Source organism: Carassius gibelio, chromosome B9 (genome assembly GCF_023724105.1).
Source record: "Carassius gibelio isolate Cgi1373 ecotype wild population from Czech Republic chromosome B9, carGib1.2-hapl.c, whole genome shotgun sequence".
Lineage (NCBI taxonomy): Eukaryota > Metazoa > Chordata > Actinopteri > Cypriniformes > Cyprinidae > Carassius > Carassius gibelio.
The window spans coordinates 9,726,068-9,747,442 of NC_068404.1; the positions used below are offsets into that span (position 1 = coordinate 9,726,068).

The 21,375-nt window shown below is 37.3% G+C and overlaps 2 protein-coding genes across 3 annotated transcripts; both read right to left on the reverse strand.

The window, feature by feature from the left end:
* Positions 1-2,371: 2,371 nt before the first annotated feature.
* Positions 2,372-12,441, reverse strand: dnajb2 (DnaJ heat shock protein family (Hsp40) member B2). 2 transcript variants are annotated; one of them, XM_052565830.1, is made up of 11 exons: positions 12,148-12,441; positions 11,447-11,533; positions 10,561-10,670; positions 10,417-10,470; positions 10,230-10,346; positions 9,293-9,385; positions 8,875-8,992; positions 7,278-7,348; positions 6,156-6,416; positions 3,076-3,137; positions 2,372-2,793 (listed from the first exon to the last, which is right to left on the reverse strand). In XM_052565830.1, exons 2-10 carry the CDS (start codon positions 11,509-11,511, stop codon positions 3,109-3,111), a joined length of 918 nt encoding a protein of 305 aa, XP_052421790.1. In that variant the 5' UTR covers positions 11,512-11,533; positions 12,148-12,441; the 3' UTR covers positions 2,372-2,793; positions 3,076-3,108. The 2 variants fall into 2 exon arrangements, with proteins under 2 accessions (XP_052421790.1, XP_052421789.1); XM_052565829.1 differs by lacking the exons at positions 2,372-2,793; positions 3,076-3,137 and having other exon boundaries at positions 3,146-6,416.
* A 5,223-nt stretch (positions 12,442-17,664) lies between these two features.
* Positions 17,665-21,088, reverse strand: LOC127965172 (tubulin alpha chain). Its single transcript, XM_052565826.1, has 4 exons — positions 20,979-21,088; positions 19,208-19,430; positions 18,850-18,998; positions 17,665-18,755 (listed from the first exon to the last, which is right to left on the reverse strand). Exons 1-4 carry the CDS (start codon positions 20,979-20,981, stop codon positions 17,778-17,780), a joined length of 1,353 nt encoding a protein of 450 aa, XP_052421786.1. The 5' UTR covers positions 20,982-21,088; the 3' UTR covers positions 17,665-17,777.
* Positions 21,089-21,375: the final 287 nt, after the last annotated feature.

Below are 21,375 nucleotides of genomic sequence, written 5' to 3' on the forward strand. Positions count from 1 at the left end.
CATTCGCCTATGCCGCGGGCCAGCCCTGTTTTAAACTTTAGTTAGTGTGTAATGTTCGTGTTAGAGTATAAATAATATCTATAAAATTCTAAAGCTCAAAGTTCAATGCCAAGCGAGATATTTTATTTAACAGAATTCGCCTACAAAAAACTACCCGTTTGGACTACAGCCCTCTAGTTCCTGCAGTAATGACATCACTAAAACAGTTTTTTGACTAACCTCCACCCACATGAATTCACAAAAAGGGGGGCGTGTTCTTGTTGTTCTCCGACGGAGAAGAAGGAAGAGCTGTGTTTGTGTTTGCCATGTCATTGAAACACTGTTATTTTCATCTCGGAGTCCAATCACCTTTGTTTGGGTTTCCCAGGGACGCTGTACTTGGAGATTAATGGTTACAATTTATGTTTAACTCGGTTCCCGAAAATTATAATGCACATGTAAAACTATGTGCAGCACATTTTGCTGAGGACAACTTGCTGAGGACAACTTCCTCAATCTCAATCAGTTTAATTCCGGATTCGATTATTCTTGAAAAGATGGAGCAGTTCCCTCTTTGTCTGGAGAAGGCGTTGTTTATGGACCACAACCAGTAAGTGTATTTTATTATTTAAGTTGGTGCATTTAACAGTTTCTGTAACTTATTACACAAAAGGCAACACTGTTTAGCTTTGTTAACTAGATGTTAGGACTGTGCAAAAAAAAACGACTGCGGTTTTCATGCTCATCTCGTAAGTAAAAATGCTCCTGTGATTATAAATACATCTCCAGCACGTCCCTTCTAGCCCAATCACATTACCAGGAGGGCAGCGCGCACTTAGCTGCTGCCGAATCACAACACAGGAACCGCTGGCACAATCAAACTCGTTACGTATTTCCAAAGACAGTAAAAGAAATGGACACAGCCACCCCATTGGAACTCAATTGAGACAAGTGAAGCCCATTTTTAGCTATTTTTAGCACTTCTGTTTCTGACGCGCAGACTCAAATGAAGCTTGACGACGTCAGCAACCTGTCTGACAGATGTAAATCTTCTAGTAGCTGTGTGTGCAAACTGCCATCGTTAATCTTGCAGAGACGGCGAGCTTGAGCGGGGAGTCCTTTGGCGTGAGTGAGCAGGAGTAAGTATTTTGATTAATTATTTTGTATAGTATTTTAAAATGTAACGCCAGTACGCCATATTAAGTTAATTGCCTGCGTGCTTCTCCTCCTGTCTGTACGGTAATGCGACAGAGAGTCGAGTGGTTATGACGCAATCGTTAGCCTATTTTTTACAAAAACTGTTTCTACGGGGCCATAATGTAACATAGAAGGTAATGGAGCCCTTTATACATTGTCGTGTATCTTTAGAAATAAATAATGGACAAATGGAGTCTTTAAACGCCTCAGATGTAAAGTTATTCGGTGTCAAAGTGACGCCAAAATGAAATGAATGCAAAGTCAATGGGATGCCAACGCAAGTGAAGTTCTGCTACAAGATGGCAGCTCGCGGCCGACTTCAACTTCCGGTCGACTTCCTTGCCGCCTGCATATTTCTGAAGGAGGGACTTCATAGAACAAGGAAGACATCAGCTCATTTTTATGACAGTGAAAACAGCGGTATACAGATAGGTGAATTGTGCGAAAAATACTGTTTTTTTTTTTACACGCGAAACATGAACACATGTTATATTGTACACTGTAAACACAATCAAAGCTTCAAAAAAGCGCGAATAACGGGACCTTTAAAGCGACAGAAGCACGTGCGCTCAGAATAAACAGATGATTATATCGTTCGCTGGTGTGTACGATAATTACGTTATCTTTATAGTTATCTTTATAGTTATCGTTCTGGTGAACGGGGCTTAACCCGTTAATGTCTAATCTACACTAACATTTAGAAGGTTAGAGTCAGTAAACATTTATGTTGTTACAAAGGATTTCTATTTCAAACAAATGCTTTCTAACTTTCTAGATTTTTCTAACTTTCTAAAATCTTGAATAAAAACATTTTTGGTTACCACAAAACATCAAGCGGCAAAACTGTTTTCAACAGTGATAATGATAAATTATTAAAAATGTTTCTTGAGCTTAAAATCTGCATATTAAAATCATTTCTGAAGGATCATATGACACTGAAAACTGGAGTAATGATGCTAAAAATTCAGCTTTGCATCACAGGAATACAAATATATTCACTCTGAAAACACTTATTTTAAATTGTAATAATGTTTGACAATACTACTATTTTGATCAAATACATAAAATTTTGGCGAGATTAAGATTATTTTAAAAACACACGGACCCAGACTTCTGGACAGTAGTGAATTGAAAAAAAATGACAAAATAACGAGACATGAAGAAGCAGAGGTTGCAATTAAAACACAAGAAACCCTTCTGAATAAATAATAAACCTTTATCATAAGTTATGAAGGCTTTAAATTCTCAAATACTGCATGTCAAGTGCAACTATACATTTATCACAGGTTTGAATCATTCATTATTAAAATGTTAATGAAGAATTTTGTCTTTAAGACACTTGATCTTCAACATTAGCTCATATATTTGATCAGTGCAGGCCATAAATTGAATTTATATATATAAAAGCAATCCAGTATTCCTTCTTCAAGACTGAGAACACATTCATACACAAACACATATACATGCGTAGCACGTACAAGTTTGACCTTTATGTAGTGTTGCCTGGGTTTTTTTTTTTTCAAATAAAACTTTGAAAAGGCTCTGAGCAGCAGGTGTGCCAGGCAGAGAGAGACAGAGAAGCAGAAAGAGAGAGCAGAGCACCGGGAAATGCTTCACCTGTTAGGAGCAGACGGATGAATCCAGTATTAGTGTTGCCTCACAGTTTCTTGTGTTGTGTTTGCTGAATTAAAACTACACAAGTAATAAAATTGACGATTGTTCGTTATTTTGACTCTACTAAGTATTTTCCTACACAAAGGAATAATGTAGAGTTCAATATTTTCCTGGAATGCTGCAGCAAACTATCAGATAATTACACAAATGTTAATGAACTATGAATGGGGAGAAGAGTTGATAACTATGCTGAAGAGCTGCAGAGACATCTACACTTCGTTTTACCTCGGAGGGGTTAGAGGGGGTCACAGCCACGGGTCAGCCTGTGAAGGCCTGGAAGTCGGACTCTGTAACGGCAGGGAGAATGAGTCAGGAAGAAAAAATTATAAACATAATGAATGCATATGAGGAGTGGGAATGATCAAATCTGAGAATTACATGCTGAATAGTGAATGGTGGCTTGTGAAAGCTAGTGGAAAGGGATTTCAATAATGCAAAGCATCTCCGCTGCTTATTTTTTTATTTATTTAAAGGCTTAGTAGTTTATAAAATAAAATCTGCTGTTTTAATCAGGTGAACTGGTAGAAAATTGATAACCGTTAGCAGTCCATCAAAAATACTTATCCTTAAAATTGAAAATGAATTGAATGTAGTGAACAGAATATATTTTACAGTTTATTTTTTCCTCACCTTTTCTCCATTCCTTACAACATCATGTTGAAACAGCATTTATTAACAAGTTAGTCATTTAAATGGCACTTTGAGCACTGAGCATATTACTTTTTTTTTTAATATTCACAAAGCATTACATTCAATCTTCCTGTGCTTATTTATTTATTTTTATTAAAATCAAAACAAATGTTCATGTATTGATATTTTGATTGTATATTTTATATCACAAAGCTGATAGTTATTATGGAACAAAATGCACAAACAAGTAAAGAAAAGTGCTTCTTTGGCTAACTTAAACACAAACTGGCAAGTGAAATACTGTATATACTGTATCATTGGCAGCAATAGCCTAGCATTCCTATTCTAACAAAAAAAAGGCACAAACTAAATATCAATACTGAGTAATTCTGATACATATAAAACTAATGATGCAAGTTCTACGGTCAGTTATTTGGCACTTCCTCATTAACTGAGATCATTCTGGATTCTACATTATTTTAGTGACTAGCCGTTAGTCACTGAATTATTGCTAATCACATGAGTCCTCAGAGGCTGATTATCCACGCCCCCCACAAAAAAACAACATCAAGTTCACATTCAACAGGTACCTTTGAAGGAATGACAAATGGCCAATAAATAAATATAACTCACTGAGACCCGAAACAGAGAATCTCCGTTCTAGAATGACCAATACTAATGAATATGAATGCAAATGAAACGGAGTTGTTCACTGCTGAAAAAATAAATGGAAGGTTCATTGGGAATGGGATGTGACGTCAACTAATCAGATAAAAGATATCCATTTAAATGCTTTTCAAGCCATTAAAACTGTTTAGAGCAGTGGTACTAAACCTTTCTGACTCCAGAACCACCCATTGTTCAAAACAATATTCAAAAGTCTCATGACTTTACAGTTTTTCAGAATTTACTGGATAAAGTTTTTTTTTTTTTTTTTTTTTAATCCCATGGAGTTATATGATTTTTTTTAATTAACATTACTTTTCCAATCTTAGAAATCACACTAAATCACAATAAAATTAGGGTAACCTCATATATCCAGGTTTTCCAAGACTGCGGGATCTACTGGTTTCGAGTGTAGCAACTTAGTAGCAATTTATTTCATCTGAATGAAAATGTAATTGCAGAGAATTTATCTTTGTTCGGCAGCAAAAAAGTTGCTGTGAGAGATTTCAGCCATAATGTTCATCCAAAAATGAAAATAAGACTATGTTTTACTCATCCTAGAGGTTTTATTTTTTCAATAGTTCACAAGATGTCACATAAAACTCGTGCATCCATAATAAAATGTGCATCCATAAATCAAACGTAATAAAAACTTCTCTCTCACTTCATCTGACTGTAATATGCAGAAGCTGTTCCGGTGGATGACTGAAGATGTTGGCGTTGCATGATTCAGAGAGAGAAAAAAATAAAAATAAAAAACTGGTCAAGATTGAGAAGTACAAACCGAGGAAAATGTTGGAGGATTTCAATATAAGCCAAGAGGAGACTGGTTTTCCTTTGCTAAAGTAAGGAAACGTTGCTTCCTTTGCTCCTGTAAACAAACCCGCGAGACTAGCATATCTCAGAGGTGCGCATGCTGCACATACGTCCACTGGAACGGCTTCTGCATACGACAGTCAGATGTGTGAGAGAGAAGTATTCATTACGTTTGAAATATGGATATTTCAATGAATATGCATGGATTCACTACAAGAAGCCTTTTTTCACGCCCGAAGTCGTGTCTTTTATTATAGATGCGCACACTTTATTTGGTGTCAATGATGAAGCTTGGTAGAGCCAGGACAATTTTTTTTTTTTTTTATATAACTTTTGATTGGATTTGTCCGAAAGAGGAAAGTCATACACACCTCGGATGCCTCGAGGGTGAGTAAAACACTGGCAATTTTTTTTTTTTTGAGTGAACTAACCCTTTAACTTTTACCATTTTGCTAACAATATACCTGCTCTCCAAAATCCCCAAATCGCACCCTGTAAAAACATGTCTGTCAACCAGATGCCAGCAATGCCAGACAACTCACAGGCAGACAGTTTTTCTGATTGTCTAAAATAGTGACTAGTGACAATTTTCACCATTTACAGAATAAATGCTGGCAAATAATATCCCAAGACACCCATTTCAGTGATATCTGTCAGACAGCAGGGCATTTTGTGCATGGGGTTCTGAAATATTGCAAACAGTTCCTTCAAAATCTCCTGTAAAATTTTCTGCCTTTGATATTGGCACCTAATACTCGTACCACAATGCAAGAAAATAAAATTTCAACAGTCATTTGTGCAATGCCATAAAAAACAGAGCTGTAAGTCAAAGCACAGTCAAAAACTTCAGGAAGGATTAACAAAAAAATCAACCATAAGATGAAAACATAAGGTTAAAACTCTGCTCATTTCACACAAGCATGATTATTCTCCATATTCTTACTAACAGACCACGCACTGACACTTCCTCCTCTTTTTTACTACATTAGGCCCATTGGCTGCCATTTTGTCATTCTCCTTGTCCTGTACAACAACACTTTCTGAACCTCTAGCCCGGCCCTGTTCTGTCAGTCTATCCTCAGGAGACGAGGGGGTGCTTTGTGTTGAATTATCTGGTACTTCTTTCTGATCTGGGTTTTTTTGAACGGTACCCATCCCACCACCTGGTTGCTTCCCCCTCCCTCCCCCAGCACCTGAGATCACGTCCTCTGCCCGCTGCTGGGCCTCCATCTCCGACAAGCTGTAGGCCAGCGCCATCTGCAGGTCTTCATCCTCCTCATCTTCACCGGCATCGGGACAGTGGTAGAACGGGGCGGCGCTGTAGGAGCGAAGGGCGGGGTTTGAAGAGCTGGTGTTTGAGGGGTGGAGCAGTGGATGCTGGGATTGTCTGGGAGGCTGAATGGACTGCTCTCTACGACTCAGTTCCAGAGCTAAGGCCATCTCATCCTCCACACCTGGACACACAAACACAGATGAATGTCATATCAGTTCTACAGGAAATTTGCAATCTGCATATATCAAATCAAGAAGCTATAGTGTGAAATGTAATGAGTTAGCTTAATCTACCTGCAAGCCTCATAAGAAGATAACTAAATAAGTGGTTTAGAGTTACTTGAGAAGTTCTTACCATAAAAAAAAACAGGAAATTTGGATTTAAACATAAATAGTTTAACTTGTAATGTACAGTGACAAGTGGATGAATTAGAGAAAAATTACTTTGTTTTCACTGTAATTAAAAAAGGAAAAATCCTTAAATCTTTAAAGCAAGCTAAAGATAACGCAAGAAGTTTAGACATTAGACAACAAGCAAAGATAAAGGTTAAAGACACACCAGAGTGCAAGGGTCTTGAGTTAATCTCCAAAAATATATTTTATAATATGTTATAATACAGTATAAATGATACAAAAAACATTTATTATCATGTTGAAAACAGTTGTGTGGCTTTATGTTTAGTGGAAGCTGTGATGATTTTTTTTCAGGATTTGTTAATGAATAGAAAGTAAAAAATAAAATAAAATAAACATTTATTTGTAATAAACATTTTGTTGCATTATAACAAAATACTTTTACTATATTATTTTTATTTATTAATTTAATGCATTTGTTGCATTCTTTCACAAAATTTAGCTGACCCCAGATGTTTGAAGGGTAGGTTATGTGTATTAGTATTCCAAATGCATCTACTTTCCCAGGAAGATTCATCCTGAGATGATAAACGATAACTTTTTATTACACCCCAGAATATGTGCTATTACCTATAGAGATGCCTTCTGGTCCTATATCATTATTAAATGATAGCAAAAAAATGAATTACCATTGATGAGGACTGTTTTCAAAACCCCATCCTCCTCAACCTCTGTTCTCTCCTGGCCATTTTCTCTGACCCTGAGGGAAGAAATGAAATGTTTATCAATAGTTTATCAATCATAAACAAACTCGAACTCAGATTTTCTGGAAGCCAGGCCTTCAACATTTTTTACTCATTTTCATCAACTGCGTTTAAATTGCTTATTTAATCAAAATCAAATTTCTTGTTTGATGTGCAGGATGCACTGCTTGTTACGCTCTCCGACGCGCTGTGAGAACTGCTAAACAACAGTACAGAGAACGAGTTGAGTCTCATTTCCAAATGAATGACTCCAGGCGCATGTGGCAGGATTGTTTATGTCCATCTTTAACGAGTCCCTTGCGCAGTCAGTGAGCCCGCTGCTTTACTCCCTTTACACATATGACTGTGTGTCCACTCACACCTCCACGTCTGTCATCAAGTTTGAGGATGATACAGTGTTGATGGGCCTAATCTCCAACAACAATGAAGCTGCCTACCTTGATGAGGTACAAATTCTGACATCATGGTGCCTAATAAACTGTCTCTTTCTGAATGTCAGCAAAACCAAGGAGCTGGTTGTGCACTTCAGGAGGAGGCAACAGTGAATCTACACCCCACTCATCATTAACGGGACCCCAGTGGAGAGAGTGAGCAGATTCAAATACCTTGCTGTACATATTTCCAAGGACCTGACTTGGACTAATCATATTCAAGCTTAAGTTAAAAAAGCTATTATGACCATACCATCTAAACCTCCTGAGAAAATTCAAGGTTTCCCCTGGAATCCTGAAAACTTTTTCTATATCGGGGCTATAGAAAGTGTATTGACTTTCAGTGTGCATTACATCGTGTTATGGAAACAGCTCAGCCTTTCTCCAGAAGCTGAGTGCATCTCCAGAACATCTCTCTCCTCTCTGCAAGACATCCACACCAGGAGATGTAAATCTAGGACTGTTAAGATCCTCAAAAGACTACCCCACCCTGGAAACCCTCTTTTTAATCTGGCTACAGTCAGGCAGGCGCTTCCGCAGTCTGATGGCATAAACGAAGAGGCTCAGGAGGAGTTTCTTCCCTCACGCTATCAGACTACTAAACATGGACATATAACACACTGCACTTTAGAGATTCTGTTAGTGTAGGGTTACCCAATAAATCTATGCACACTGCACTTTTTTGAGATAACCTAGTTATGCAACTCATCTTCACTGCACATTGTTTACATCTCTGCACTGTGTATCTGTGTAGGAGTTTCCGTGCAGCATCTCTACACATCATCTGTGTAGTAGTTTAATATATTGTATATATTTCATTATTTGTATTTAATTTTCTCTTCTTTTTTTCCGCACAGTCTAAAAAAATAAAATAAATAAAAAACGAGTATGCCAGACCTACATTTCACTGCTTGTTGTATGCCATATAACTTGAACGTGACAAATAAAATCTTGGATCTTGGATCTCTTGAATCTATACTTTGCATATTATAGATTCTGTATGCATATTACATGTTAAATGCATATCATACCACATATGGAACAAAGGTAACAGTAGGAAAAATAGTAGGTATGATGAGAAGCAAACTGACTTTTTAGTGGTAATACGTTTTCCATTGACAATGCGGGTGGAAGTAGAAACAGACTTGAAGTTTGCTCCTCCCAGGCTGCCCATCCCATCCATCGAAGAAGAGAAGGAGGTGAAATCAGCTGTTGATCCAAAAAAAAAGTTACAAAAAATGCAGCTCTTAATAAGTAAAAAATACAATTCTTTTCATATCAACATCGTGCCTTGGAGTTTTTCACCAAATTGATGTATTCAGTAAAGTTCACCTAAATTAAAGCAACAATCATTTTTAAAACTCAACTGTTTAACTCTGGGGGAGTTGGAAAATTTGCCTATTTTCAAAAATAGCGGAGTGTTCATTTAAGTATTATTCTGGGAGGAGACTGAACACATAAGCGTTAATTATATACAAAAATTAAAAATAAAAAACATGAAAAACCAACCATTTGCTGAGGGGAAGGAGAAGAAGCGACTGGGCCCAAGCCTGGAGGAGGAGCTGTGAAACCCACTGTGCATTCCACCAAATGAGAAATCATCTAGTGGCAAAGTGGAAGAGTGTAGAAAATGGCAAGTTAAAGAGTATTACTGCTGGGTACACACTGCACAATTTTAGATCAGCTTTTTGTGATCTAACAGAAGTGTCAATGAGTCTCTGATACCTATGAGAAAATGTGTTTTGACTAGAAATTAAATCAGCGAAGACCCATAACCAATATGAGTGCAAGATAAATGGCAAGAAAAAATTCAGGAGGAGGAGTCATAAACCTGCAACAGAACATCAGCAAGCAACCATTCTCTTCTTTTCCTTTTTTCCATTCCAAATCAGCGTACAGACAACTTGTATTACAAGTAGCTACAATTTTTACCAGGAAGAAATCCAGTCTTGTGTGAGAACTCCTGTCTCATGTGTGATCTTCTGTTATTTTCTGGATCACTTCTGGTTCTGGTTGTTTGGTTTTAAAACTTAGTTTGTAGACAGTCATGTAGTGTGAGAAGAACAGCAATCTGACGACTTTGTGCAGAGTGTGCCCACTAAAGTGTAAGTCAGTGGTTCTCAACCAATTTTATCTGTGGCCTTAATATCTAAACTGATTATGTATCTCTGGTACGTCTGTTGTAATCAAAACAAATCAATTCAAAAATACAATGTCAATTTAATGTTGTACATTTTTACTTTTAGTTTTTATCATTTTAATTGAAATCATCATAATATAACTACATTTAAATAATGCTATGATGTACTCATGGAAGTTTGCAGAGACCCCCTAGTGGACCCCGGGCTCCTGATTGAGAGCCACTGGTGTGATAGAAACACTCACAGTGGTATATTAGCAAGATTCAAGATCAGCACATCAACATACAAACTCCCTGGGAACCCACCAAAGAAGTCTGCGAATGGGTCCTGCCCTCCGAAGAACTCTCTAAACACCTCGTCTGGGCTGCGGAATGTGAAGCTGAATCCTGGGAAGTCATCAGGAAATGAAGAACCACTAGAGCCTATAAAACAGACTTCATGTAAGCACATGTAACACTAAGATGGTATTAAGCAGTGTGAAGTTCTCCTCACCCGAGCTTGGCATGTCTGATCTACCGTATCTGTCGTAAGCATCTCGTTTGCTTTCTTAAAAATGAGAAAAAACAACAACAGTGAAATGCACGTAATTTAACTATTAATAAAATTGCTGTAGAAATCAAATGTCCAGCGTCCTACTGTCTGAAAGAACTTCATAGGCCTCTGCTATCTCCTTAAATTTTTTCTCTGCCTCTTCCTTGTTGTCTGGGTTTTTGTCAGGGTGCCACCGTAGAGCCAGTTTCCTGTAACTGTATACACAGCATAAATAAACATAAGTAAACTTAGCTTGACTGGCATCTCAAGATTGTGATGAAGTGACATATAGGATCAGGGGGTCATTCACATATGACACATTCTTGCATCCATCTTCTTCTATATAAACATTAGGCTGACATGTTAGACTGTTTTTTTAGCATCTTGCGCCATTTGAATTCCAAATTTTGGAGCGCCAAGTCAAGTTAAAATGTGTGAGTGGTCACTTTTTCCAATTCAGGCATATCAGCTTGATTGTTCTACTTAGTTTGAAGGAAAAGCATAAAATAAAAATGACCAGCAAAACAAAAAAAAGTTTTTGTGACTTTATTAAAGATATTAGCATGTGTCAAAGTAAGAGACCACAGAATACGAGCAGAAAATACATTTCATGACGTTGTTTATGAACTTCATTTTTAAAATATTTAAGCTGTTTTCAACATAATAATAATAAGAATAATAAATGTTTCTTAGGCATAGTAATTTATTACATTTTAAGATATATTAAAATTATAGAATTAAACTCAGAATTAGTTACTGTTTTCACTTTATTTAAAAATAATTAATGCAAAATTGCTAAGCAACTGTTTCTGAATGGTAGTGTATTTCACTGCTAATGAATACTTTATAAAGTTAAACAGTATGTGTCAAAATACTTAAGTCTTCGCTTACAGTTAATTTACTCAGAGACAAATTTAGTCGCATTCAATTACAATGCCATTGGCCCCTCCATACTGGAGGCTACTGATAAGTGCCTTCAGTTTTAACTTACGCTTTCTTGATGTCATCTGGAGAAGCATTTCGTGACACTCCCAGAACATCATAGTAATCCACCATCGCGGCCTTCAGCTTAGTCCACCTGTTACACACATGTGAAAAATCATAAATCATCAAAATGTGTCAAGAAGTGTTTCTGAAACCCTTCATACGATTTCCAGAACTGTTGTTACATGTCAGTTACAGTCATGTTCACACAATTACACATCTGTGATCATTCAAATCAAACCCCATGACATGATCAAACATAACAAGTTCTTGTGTTTTTCAGGTAATTATTAAGCATTTATTTGAACAACTTTAGTCTTCTACGCTCTTTAATGGCAGAAAGACCAGTTTCCCATTGGACTTTGTTCATGCTCAAACGCAATGCTAAGGAAGACAGCGACTCAATGAACTGTTGCTTCTATTGACAGTTTATCACAAAGTGCTGGACTTGGATTAATTGACTGAATATAGACTGGTATTCCCCTGGAGTCTGGCCTGCCCATGTCTGGAACTCTCTGGAAACCGGACACAATGTGATGTTATTTCAAGCCCAAAGTTGAAAAGCGATTTGTGTGGGCCATATGTCCACTGACAGCTGGTGCTGCTGAAACACGCGTAATCTTCACAGAGACACACACAACTCCCTAATAACACACCATTTTAGAGATCCAGCAGTGCCTGTGGCCGCTCTATTATAACAACTTTTACCTTTTTTAGAACTGTATCCAGCCAGGAGGAGCCGTGCTTCTGTAAACAGGGCTAGGGTATCTCGGAGAGGCGCTAACGTCAGTCGGTCCCGACTCCCAAGACGCGGATCACAGGAACTGACGCTCTTTTAACGTCCGCTTTAGTACAGAATTCAGTCAGAATCGCCCGTTTGCCGCTGGCACGCCGGGATTCATTACTTCAGCGTGAAACCGACACCCAACTTCTATATGAGTCTGTCCCTCGCCCTCTAACGCGGTGCGTCACGACCCAAAAACACAGCCCCGTCTAGAACTTGCCAGTGTTTGTTTACGTCACTAGCCCCGCCCACTTCAGCCTGAGGGAGCCATGTGCAGAACTGCTCAAACTGCTAGACACAATGAACTAATGCAGCTATCGTGTGTTCATTTAGTTATACTACATTAAATGTGTAAAGAACATAGCCCTTCAGACTCTGAATACTGAACGGATTGTATAGCTACTAGCAGGCCCGGCTGCAGGATGAAATGACTGAGGGGGCATGTGAAATTGTTAAGGGGGCTTAACTTTATTACACCATCAAAATGCTTTGATGGCTGTCATGTTCATCAGCTGTACTCTCAATCACACTTACAGTGTTCTTTTTGTGGTCTGAAATACGCTGCATATACTTTCTTATGTCCATTTTTAATGATATTAATGATAATTCACATTTTAGCTGAAACTGAATTGCTGATAATATCACATGTTCAGATATTTGCTCGATGGACACCGAATGGCGCGGGGTTGGATAAAACCACGCCCCTTGCTTTAAATTTAAACAACTGTATTTTCCATGTGATTTAAAGCTGCGGTAGGGAAGTTTTGACGCTCTAGCGGTTAATAAACAGAACTGCTAGCGTCTTGCGGAAGAACATCGTAGCCGGAACTACTTCTCTCTGTTTATGTCTATGAAGAATCACAAAGGTGCTGGGTTACTCCGCCGCGGTATCCCCGAAGCAATCTAAAATAGTCAGAATATAAACACTTATTATAGGTGCACCCTAGTGATTCAGGACAAGCTAAAAACACGGTTTTGAAAAGGGATTCATGGTGTACTCGCTTATTATATACATTTTTCTACATTTTGAAAACAAAGTTACGGACCGCAGCTCTGATTGGTTATTTTTTACCGGGAGCGAAGGAGTTTCTGCAAATGGCAATAGGACACTGGGAGGAGCCAGAGGAGCTTGATTTTTTTCAGATTATCTGTCTCATATTCTACTGTCAGGACATAATGACAGGTTTAATAAATATGTAAAAAATTTTTTTACAAAAGTTCCCTACAGCACCTTTAATACCCACATCAGGAAATCACACAGCCAAGCCAGCGTCATTTATTATGAATAATTAACCCTTTCACACTAAAGTTTAAAATATTCTAACTGATTAGATTTTTTCAAGATTTTACAAGTCGACAGTTATTTTAGAACGTTCCCCCTTAATGTTTCCATGGCAACGCGTCATATTTGTCACGTGAAACACAGCAGCCACAATAACTGTATAACAGATGTAGGCTATCCTTCATTTCGTTTTTCCTTTTTTATTCGACATATTCACAGACTTACTTACCATGTCATCAACTATCCTATATGCCGATTCTCAAATATGTGTAAGTGAGTGTGTTTGGTCGTTTTAAAATCTTTATAACAATAGAGTAAACTTTATAGATAGCCTACTTCCACTGTGTTTATCTGATTTTAAAAACACACGTCGGCAAATTACATTTGAATAGATTGTTTTTGCTGCTTTCACAGACTCCAAATGTAGCCTATTGTTTTACCAGTGCTTACGTGTAGCCTATTTAAATGTATGAAATCTAAAATAAACATTATGAGGTTGAAAACACTGCATAGTTGTGATATGACAGCGCTGAGCTCGTCCGTCTCTGGCTCAGCGCCAACCAACGCGACACTAGCACTTGCTTCCACAGACATCAGTGTGTATTTTACAAACTCCAAATGTAGGCTGTTATTTTACCAGTGCTTATGTGTATTTAAATGTCTGAAATCTAAAATAAACATTAAGAGGTTGAAAACACTACATAGTTGTGATATATGACAGCGTTGAGCTCGTCCGTATCTGGCTCAGCGCCAACCAACGCGAAAGATATTTGAATCTGGCAGTAATGTCACGAGTCACACTGAACATTCTAAATCCCATGGGGATAAGGTTAAATTATTATTTAACTCAAAAGGTTTAACATTTATTTTTAACCACGAATACAAAAATGAAACAGAGGGGGCACAAGTCAGATCTGAGGGGGCATTGCCCCCTTTTGCCCCCTCGTGGCGCCGGGCCTACTAGTTTAAAAAATGTCATAAAAACAGGGACTACGCTAAAACTGACTTTGAAAAAATATTTGAATTAACCGAATGAATAAAGCCTCTTTTTAATCTGTTGAATGAATAAAGGCTCTTTTTTAACCCCAATTTATATATATATATATATATATATATATATATATATATATATATATATATATATATATATATATATATATATATATATATATATATATAACCTTTATGTCTTTTAAAACCCATAGAAGATAAAAGATAATAAAAGAAAAGCCTACACATTTATGTTGAGTAGATTTCACATCAGTCTGTAAATTGACAGCTGATCCTGTTGTGGGTATGAATTTAAAAAATGCTGAAATAAAGAATGCATTTTTTTTTTTAAATGCTAAGCTTTGCTTTAGTAAACTCTTTACCCAAAATTTTCTTAATTGTCTTAATGTCTTTACGATTCCAGTGCTATACTCTTCCAGCAAGCTTATTTAAAACTATTTCTCACATTCCAAAGCCTAGTATGATTCCCTTCTTTTTACACCATTTTAAGTTTTCACTATAAGACACTTGGAGTTGGCAGAATCTTTTTAATGAACCAGCTAGTTTCACAAATCACACTAAACAAATCATGTTTTGTTACTTTTTTTCCTTCTTATTTTTTTGAGTCAGCAACTCACTGATCCAATTATCCATTCAGAGTCTCCTGTTAATATCTTTCTGAATTGCTCATGTCTGACTCAAAATTAACCATATGCTGACACAGCAGTTTCAAATTATATAAAACTAGTAAGTTTGAGTTCTTCTTAAAAGGTTTTTCCCATGTGACTTTTTTATATTGTACAGTATATTTATACTACTGTACGCTTGATTATTTATATCTGCATATTAGTATAGTATATTTCAGTTTAATCCTCCGATAGTGTATGACATTTTATTTTTATTTTTTTGTAATTAAATTCAATGTTAGTTTTGCCCAGAATGTGGTGAAGCCACTGAAAGTGCTTGAGCAGCCTTTTTATGTCAAATCACTTTTTAACGGCCGACAGCCCATTTGGACCTGCTGTGAAATGACCCTTTGAGCTTGCTCAAGTAAAATATATTTTTCATACAAAAAGGAGTAAACACTTACACCCTTACTGGAGATTCTGTGTATCTGCTGGTTCACTTCAGCTAAAAACAGAAACCACCTGTTCTAAGATCATAGAGTGGACCTACAAAGCCTAGTTGTACCATAAAATGAACAGCAGGCCTGGTGAAAGTCACAGGACATCGAGCATGCTGTTACATGCACCACTAATTCCAGCTGATTCCAGCATGAGCATCAACATCAGAATCCTGTGCACTGCTTCAGCTTTTATAATTGGACTTATCACTTTCAGGTAACATCTACTGTTATCAGCGCAATAAATAAACAATAAAATAACTAAACAAATTCACCAAAATATATGTCCAAATTTAAAATAAATAAATAAATGTACCCAGGCACTAAGATCTAGATGCATTAATGAATGTATCCACAAGAAGTCGCTACAAACTACGGAATCACCTATGTGACAGAACCATTTTATTTTCTATATTTTAATAGTATTCCGCAGCTTTTAAAACACATAGTGAATATATCTAAATGTGGATACATATATATGTACTATATATGCGCTCCACACACTTGTTGTCAGCAGAGTTGGGCACAATTAGCCTACATAAAAAAACGATTTAATTACAAATTAAAAATACTCGCTCATCAAATTTATTTAATTTAAAAATACAAAATACTGGTGTGAGAAATGTATTTAATTAAAATACAAGTAATTTATCATTTGAAAATACAGAAATACAAACAATTTTTAATTGAAATCAAGTGTAAGAGACAGTGCCATTAAGAGAAAGATAAGGGATTTCCCCTCCTTGAACAACTTACAAACAACATATTTATATACAACGTACTCTTTAATCCTATAGGAGACAATACTAGACAATATCCAATATATTGATCCATTCTAATATATGTTTACTTAAGTAACATCAAGCATCTCTGTACTTTTTTTTTCTTTTCAGGTTTGTTTATTGCTCCTTTATAAGCATGTCAAAAATTTTAACTGTACTATCATATCACCTAATCCTACTCAAGATAATGGCATAAGCTATTTTACTGTCAACAGTAGCTGTTAAAGGGCTCTATGTAGAATTGAGAAACCCTTGTTATTAGTGACACCGGTGGCTGTGGTCAGTAACTCATTGCTCATGCTCTTGCACACACTCCACATTAGATCTAATGTGAGCGAGCAAAGGCCAGGGGAATTCACCGACATCATGTCAACAGATGAGGTTCATTTAATCACACTGTTATGAATGATAGCTTCCCTTGGATTTCCCCAGTAAAACCGCTCTCAGTCCTTTGTACAAAAATTAGTCTACAGGCTTTCATTTTTTAAGTTTTGATTGGCAAAATTCAGTTTGTCTATAGAAACAAGTATAGCTAACTTTTGCCAACCAAGCTAACATGTACTGTTTGTTAAAGGAACAATACGTATTTATTTTTCACAGGTGTTTTACCTGTGTATTAAATTCAATATTGCATTTTAAGGTTATACAGGGTTACAACTTAATGGATAACATCCTGGCAGAAAATGACTAGAACCTTTTCAGTTTTTGCCTGAAGAATGTAGTTAAAACTTCTACCAGCAGCTAACTGCCCATTCTGAACAGCATTACCTTGGTCCCATGGTACAGTATCTCTGTTGATGACTATCCCAAAGTATCTGTATTCAGAATACATCAATTTTAGGTTCAAATATTTACTGAAGAGTTCACACTGATGAAATGAAAAAAAAGAAAAAGAAAAAAAATCCAGAATTTAGTGCAACTCTAAATTCTTAATTCCAGATTGATATTCATTACATATCTCTCCAGAAATAGACTTCCTTAATGCTTTTTGATAATTTATTTCTGCCATGTGAGTCATTTAATATTTCAAAATTAAAATATATTTCCAATGCCATTTTATATGCTTTAAAAACACTGGAAGAAGATGTCTTAAATGGATTGCTTCATATTGGCCACCTTTAGTCTAGGTACAGTAAGGGCAAGAAATAAGAGAAGGCATAAAAACTAATTCAACAAAAGGTGCTAAAATATGAACTTGCTTAATTGTAAAATATTTTTCATATTATGTCTGAGACCAGAGAGAAAACACACACAAAAGAACAGATTCTTTCTTTTCTTATTCCAATTTTATTAATATAAAACCAATTCAATTGCGAACCGAATTTACAAAAATCTTAATGGTCAGATTTTATTTTTCCAGGCTGTAATTCTGTTTCTTTAATATTCTTCTCCCTCTTCATCTTCCTCTCCGATGCTGTCAGTGCCGACTTCTTCATAATCCTTCTCCAGAGCTGCCATATCTTCTCTGGCCTCTGAGAACTCTCCTTCCTCCATTCCTTCACCCACATACCAGTGCACAAAGGCTCTCTTGGCATACATCAGGTCAAACTTGTGATCTAGACGAGCCCAGGCCTCAGCAATAGCTGTAGTGTTGCTCAGCATGCACACGGCTCTCTGTACTTTTGCCAGATCTCCACCAGGAACCACAGTTGGAGGCTGATAGTTGATACCTACTTTGAATCCAGTGGGACACCAGTCAACAAACTGAATGGTGCGCTTGGTCTTAATGGCAGCGATGGCAGAGTTGACGTCTTTGGGCACTACATCTCCACGATACAGAAGACAGCAGGCCATGTATTTCCCATGACGAGGATCACACTTCACCATCTGATTGGACGGCTCAAAGCAGGCGTTGGTGATGTCAGCCACAGAGAGCTGCTCATGATACGCCTTTTCAGCAGAGATCACAGGAGCGTATGTAGCCAGAGGGAAATGAATTCGTGGGTAGGGCACCAAGTTGGTTTGGAACTCGGTGAGATCCACATTCAGAGCTCCGTCAAATCTCAGCGAGGCTGTGATGGAGGACACGATCTGCCCGATGAGCCTGTTGAGGTTGGTATAGGTCGGACGCTCGATGTCCAGGTTTTTACGGCAGATGTCATAGATGGCTTCATTGTCCACCATGAAGGCACAGTCAGAGTGCTCCAGGGTGGTGTGGGTGGTCAGGATGGAGTTGTAGGGCTCCACCACCGCTGTGGACACTTGAGGAGCAGGATAGATGGCAAACTCCAGCTTGGACTTCTTGCCGTAGTCGACAGAGAGACGCTCCATCAGCAGAGAGGTGAAGCCAGAGCCAGTGCCTCCACCAAAGCTGTGGAAGATGAGAAACCCTTGAAGGCCAGTGCACTGATCAGCCTGTTGGAGTAAATCAGCTCATTAGAAAGAACATCTTTATAATTATTAATGTCAAAGTCAAATTCAGTTTGTATTCAAAAGACTTGAACCTCACCAGTTTGCGAGTCCTGTCCAGCACTAGGTCAATAATCTCTTTACCAATGGTGTAATGACCACGGGCATAGTTATTGGCAGCATCTTCTTTGCCAGTAATTAGTTGCTCAGGATGGAACAGCTGGCGATATGTGCCTGTGCGCACCTCGTCTGAAGAGGAAAAAATTTAAAAACCAAATTATCTAAGTTCCTGTGTTTTTTTACATTATTTATTCACAGTAGCAAATAGGAAGAAAAAGAAGAAGAAATTACCCAATAAATCCAAGGTAATTACTTCTTATCCGGATATATATTTTATAAAACTTGCTTTTCCAGTATTTTCAAACAATTATTTATAATGTTCCTCAGGCTCAGCTTACCAATCACAGTGGGTTCTAGATCCACAAAGATGGCACGTGGAACATGTTTCCCTGCTCCAGTCTCACTGAAGAAGGTGTTGAAGGAATCATCTCCTCCTCCTATTGTCTTGTCACTGGGCATCTGTCCATCCGGCTGGATACCGTGCTCCAGACAGTAAAGCTCCCAGCATGCATTTCCCATTTGGGCCCCAGCTTGGCCAACATGCATAGAGATACACTCACGCTAAAGGGAGAAGGAGGGTAAAAATAAATTATATATATGAATGTAAGTGGCAGCTGTATATATTTTAGCTAAATACTCTGAGCTAATAAGACACGGAAACATATTAGATCCTATTATTTAAAATTTCTTTAACTATGTGATATTTAAGGATGGGGGGAGTCCTCAGCAAACTTACAAGGGGACCACAAGGTGACTTAAAATTATTTTAAATAAAACAAAACATGCATTAAAAAACTGAAATCAAGATATTCCTTATTTTAATTTACTCCCTAAATAACTGTTTATTTACTTTGAAGAATCAGGGTTCCAAAAGTCTTGTAAGACCTGTGAAAAAGTCAACAAAGGTTGGAAAAGTCATTTAAATTTATAAAATCTTAAAATGCTATGACATTTTTATAATGAATATAAATATTGCCTAGTTACACCGAAAACAACCCGGATTTTCATATATTTAATTATTTTTAATGAAAATTCTTTAATTTTTTAAAAATATATATATACTGTATATATACAGAAACTAGCCCATAGATTAAAACTAATTTTGAAAATGTGGGGCCTTGAAGTCAAAAAGGCTGAGAACCCCTGAACTAAATTTGTTCTTTTATTGTTTTGAATGAGAAATGTATATAGTTAGGTCTGTTATGTTAGTCATTGGCATGCTGATTTACCCAAAGCTCAATACTGTAACAACTTTATGCAATTTACTTTTGGAATTATTGTTGAGTGCAGAACTCAGTTTTTTTTTTTTTTTTTTTTTTAATTACATTAACATGCACTGTTTACCCTCTCCTCTAGACTGGGTCATAGGATCTCTAGATTACAGAAGAAGAGACTGAGTGCGTTCCTTAGAGGCCTCAGTCCACCCCCTCCCTGTCCCAGCTGTACACTCTCCTTTGTGTAGCACAGAGATATCTCACTCGGGCTTGTCGCTAGAACAGTTATATCTATTATTCTGCTATGCTGCAGATTTTGTCACTCATTATCTCATCTACTACCAATGCCTCGCTGTATGTCATAAAGGCATGAATGTATTCATTCTCTGAGTAACAACTGCATGTCTCATGCTGTAGTTCCCTTTTTTCTCCTTTTTAGTTGACAGAGGTTCGGTTAGCTATTTTGGCTCAGCAGACCTACCAAACATAGATAAATGTTATATCCAGAAAAGGCAAAGTACTGCAGTTTCCTGCTGACATGTGTGTCACAGTCTGGGATCAGGCTTTGAAGGCCGTAGCCACATCCTCTGTATAATGAAAGGCCAGATTTATAACTGAAACTCAGCTTGGCTCAACGCTTCACTTCTGACTTAAAATGTATATAATGTATATATATATATATATAAACTGTTTCAATAGTTTAACTACAGTGCCGCCAATTTCGTCTTTCACACAAAAAGAATACATTCATCTAAATTTGTTTATTTAATATTATTGGGTTTACTGAAATCTCTTAACATGCCTTAAGTGCACAAAATTTGAAATAATGTACATTTTAGTGGAGTGATGTATAAAAAGATTAGAATTAAGAATCGCTCAAGCACTATGAACTTACCATCTTGTCAGATTTCCCTTCAGGCCGACTTGAGGGTTCGGAAAGAGAAGGAAGATGTGGAGAAGAAAGGAGAGGTGGGGTTTTTATAGAGAGGGAAGAGGGAGGAGGAAGAGAGGGGGTTAACAGGAAGTGGGATCGCCTGTTGGAGTGAGGATAGTCATTCAGAAGGGCCGTCCTTCCTGCACGAGTATAGTCTAATAGCTCCCTCTTGGGACATTTGGGTCTGTGAAAACCATCTGGCCCCTTTACCAGCTTTTTGGGCATTCGATAATGCTAAAAGCCAGGATGGAAATTTAAAGGCTATATGTCAAAGTTCTCCACGGTCGCGTGTTAACATTGCGTAACAACTGCAGGAAAATTGATATCTATTTGTAATATAATGCTTACAGCAGGATTC

Excerpts from the sequence above, each read along its gene's own strand:
- dnajb2 (XM_052565829.1), bottom strand. The coding sequence starts at position 11,511 with ATGGTGGATTACTATGATGTTCTGGGAGTGTCACGAAATGCTTCTCCA. Across the intron at positions 10,471-10,560 it reads CTATGAAGTTCTTTCAGACA|AAAGCAAACGAGATGCTTAC; the intron begins GTAGGACGCTGG and ends CTCATTTTTAAG. Across the intron at positions 6,417-7,277 it reads GAAAACAGTCCTCATCAATG|GTGTGGAGGATGAGATGGCC; the intron begins GTAATTCATTTT and ends TTGTGTGTCCAG.
- LOC127965172 (XM_052565826.1), bottom strand. Across the intron at positions 18,999-19,207 it reads TCTAGAACCCACTGTGATTG|ACGAGGTGCGCACAGGCACA; the intron begins GTAAGCTGAGCC and ends TTTCCTCTTCAG. Across the intron at positions 18,756-18,849 it reads TGGACAGGACTCGCAAACTG|GCTGATCAGTGCACTGGCCT; the intron begins GTGAGGTTCAAG and ends TTACTCCAACAG.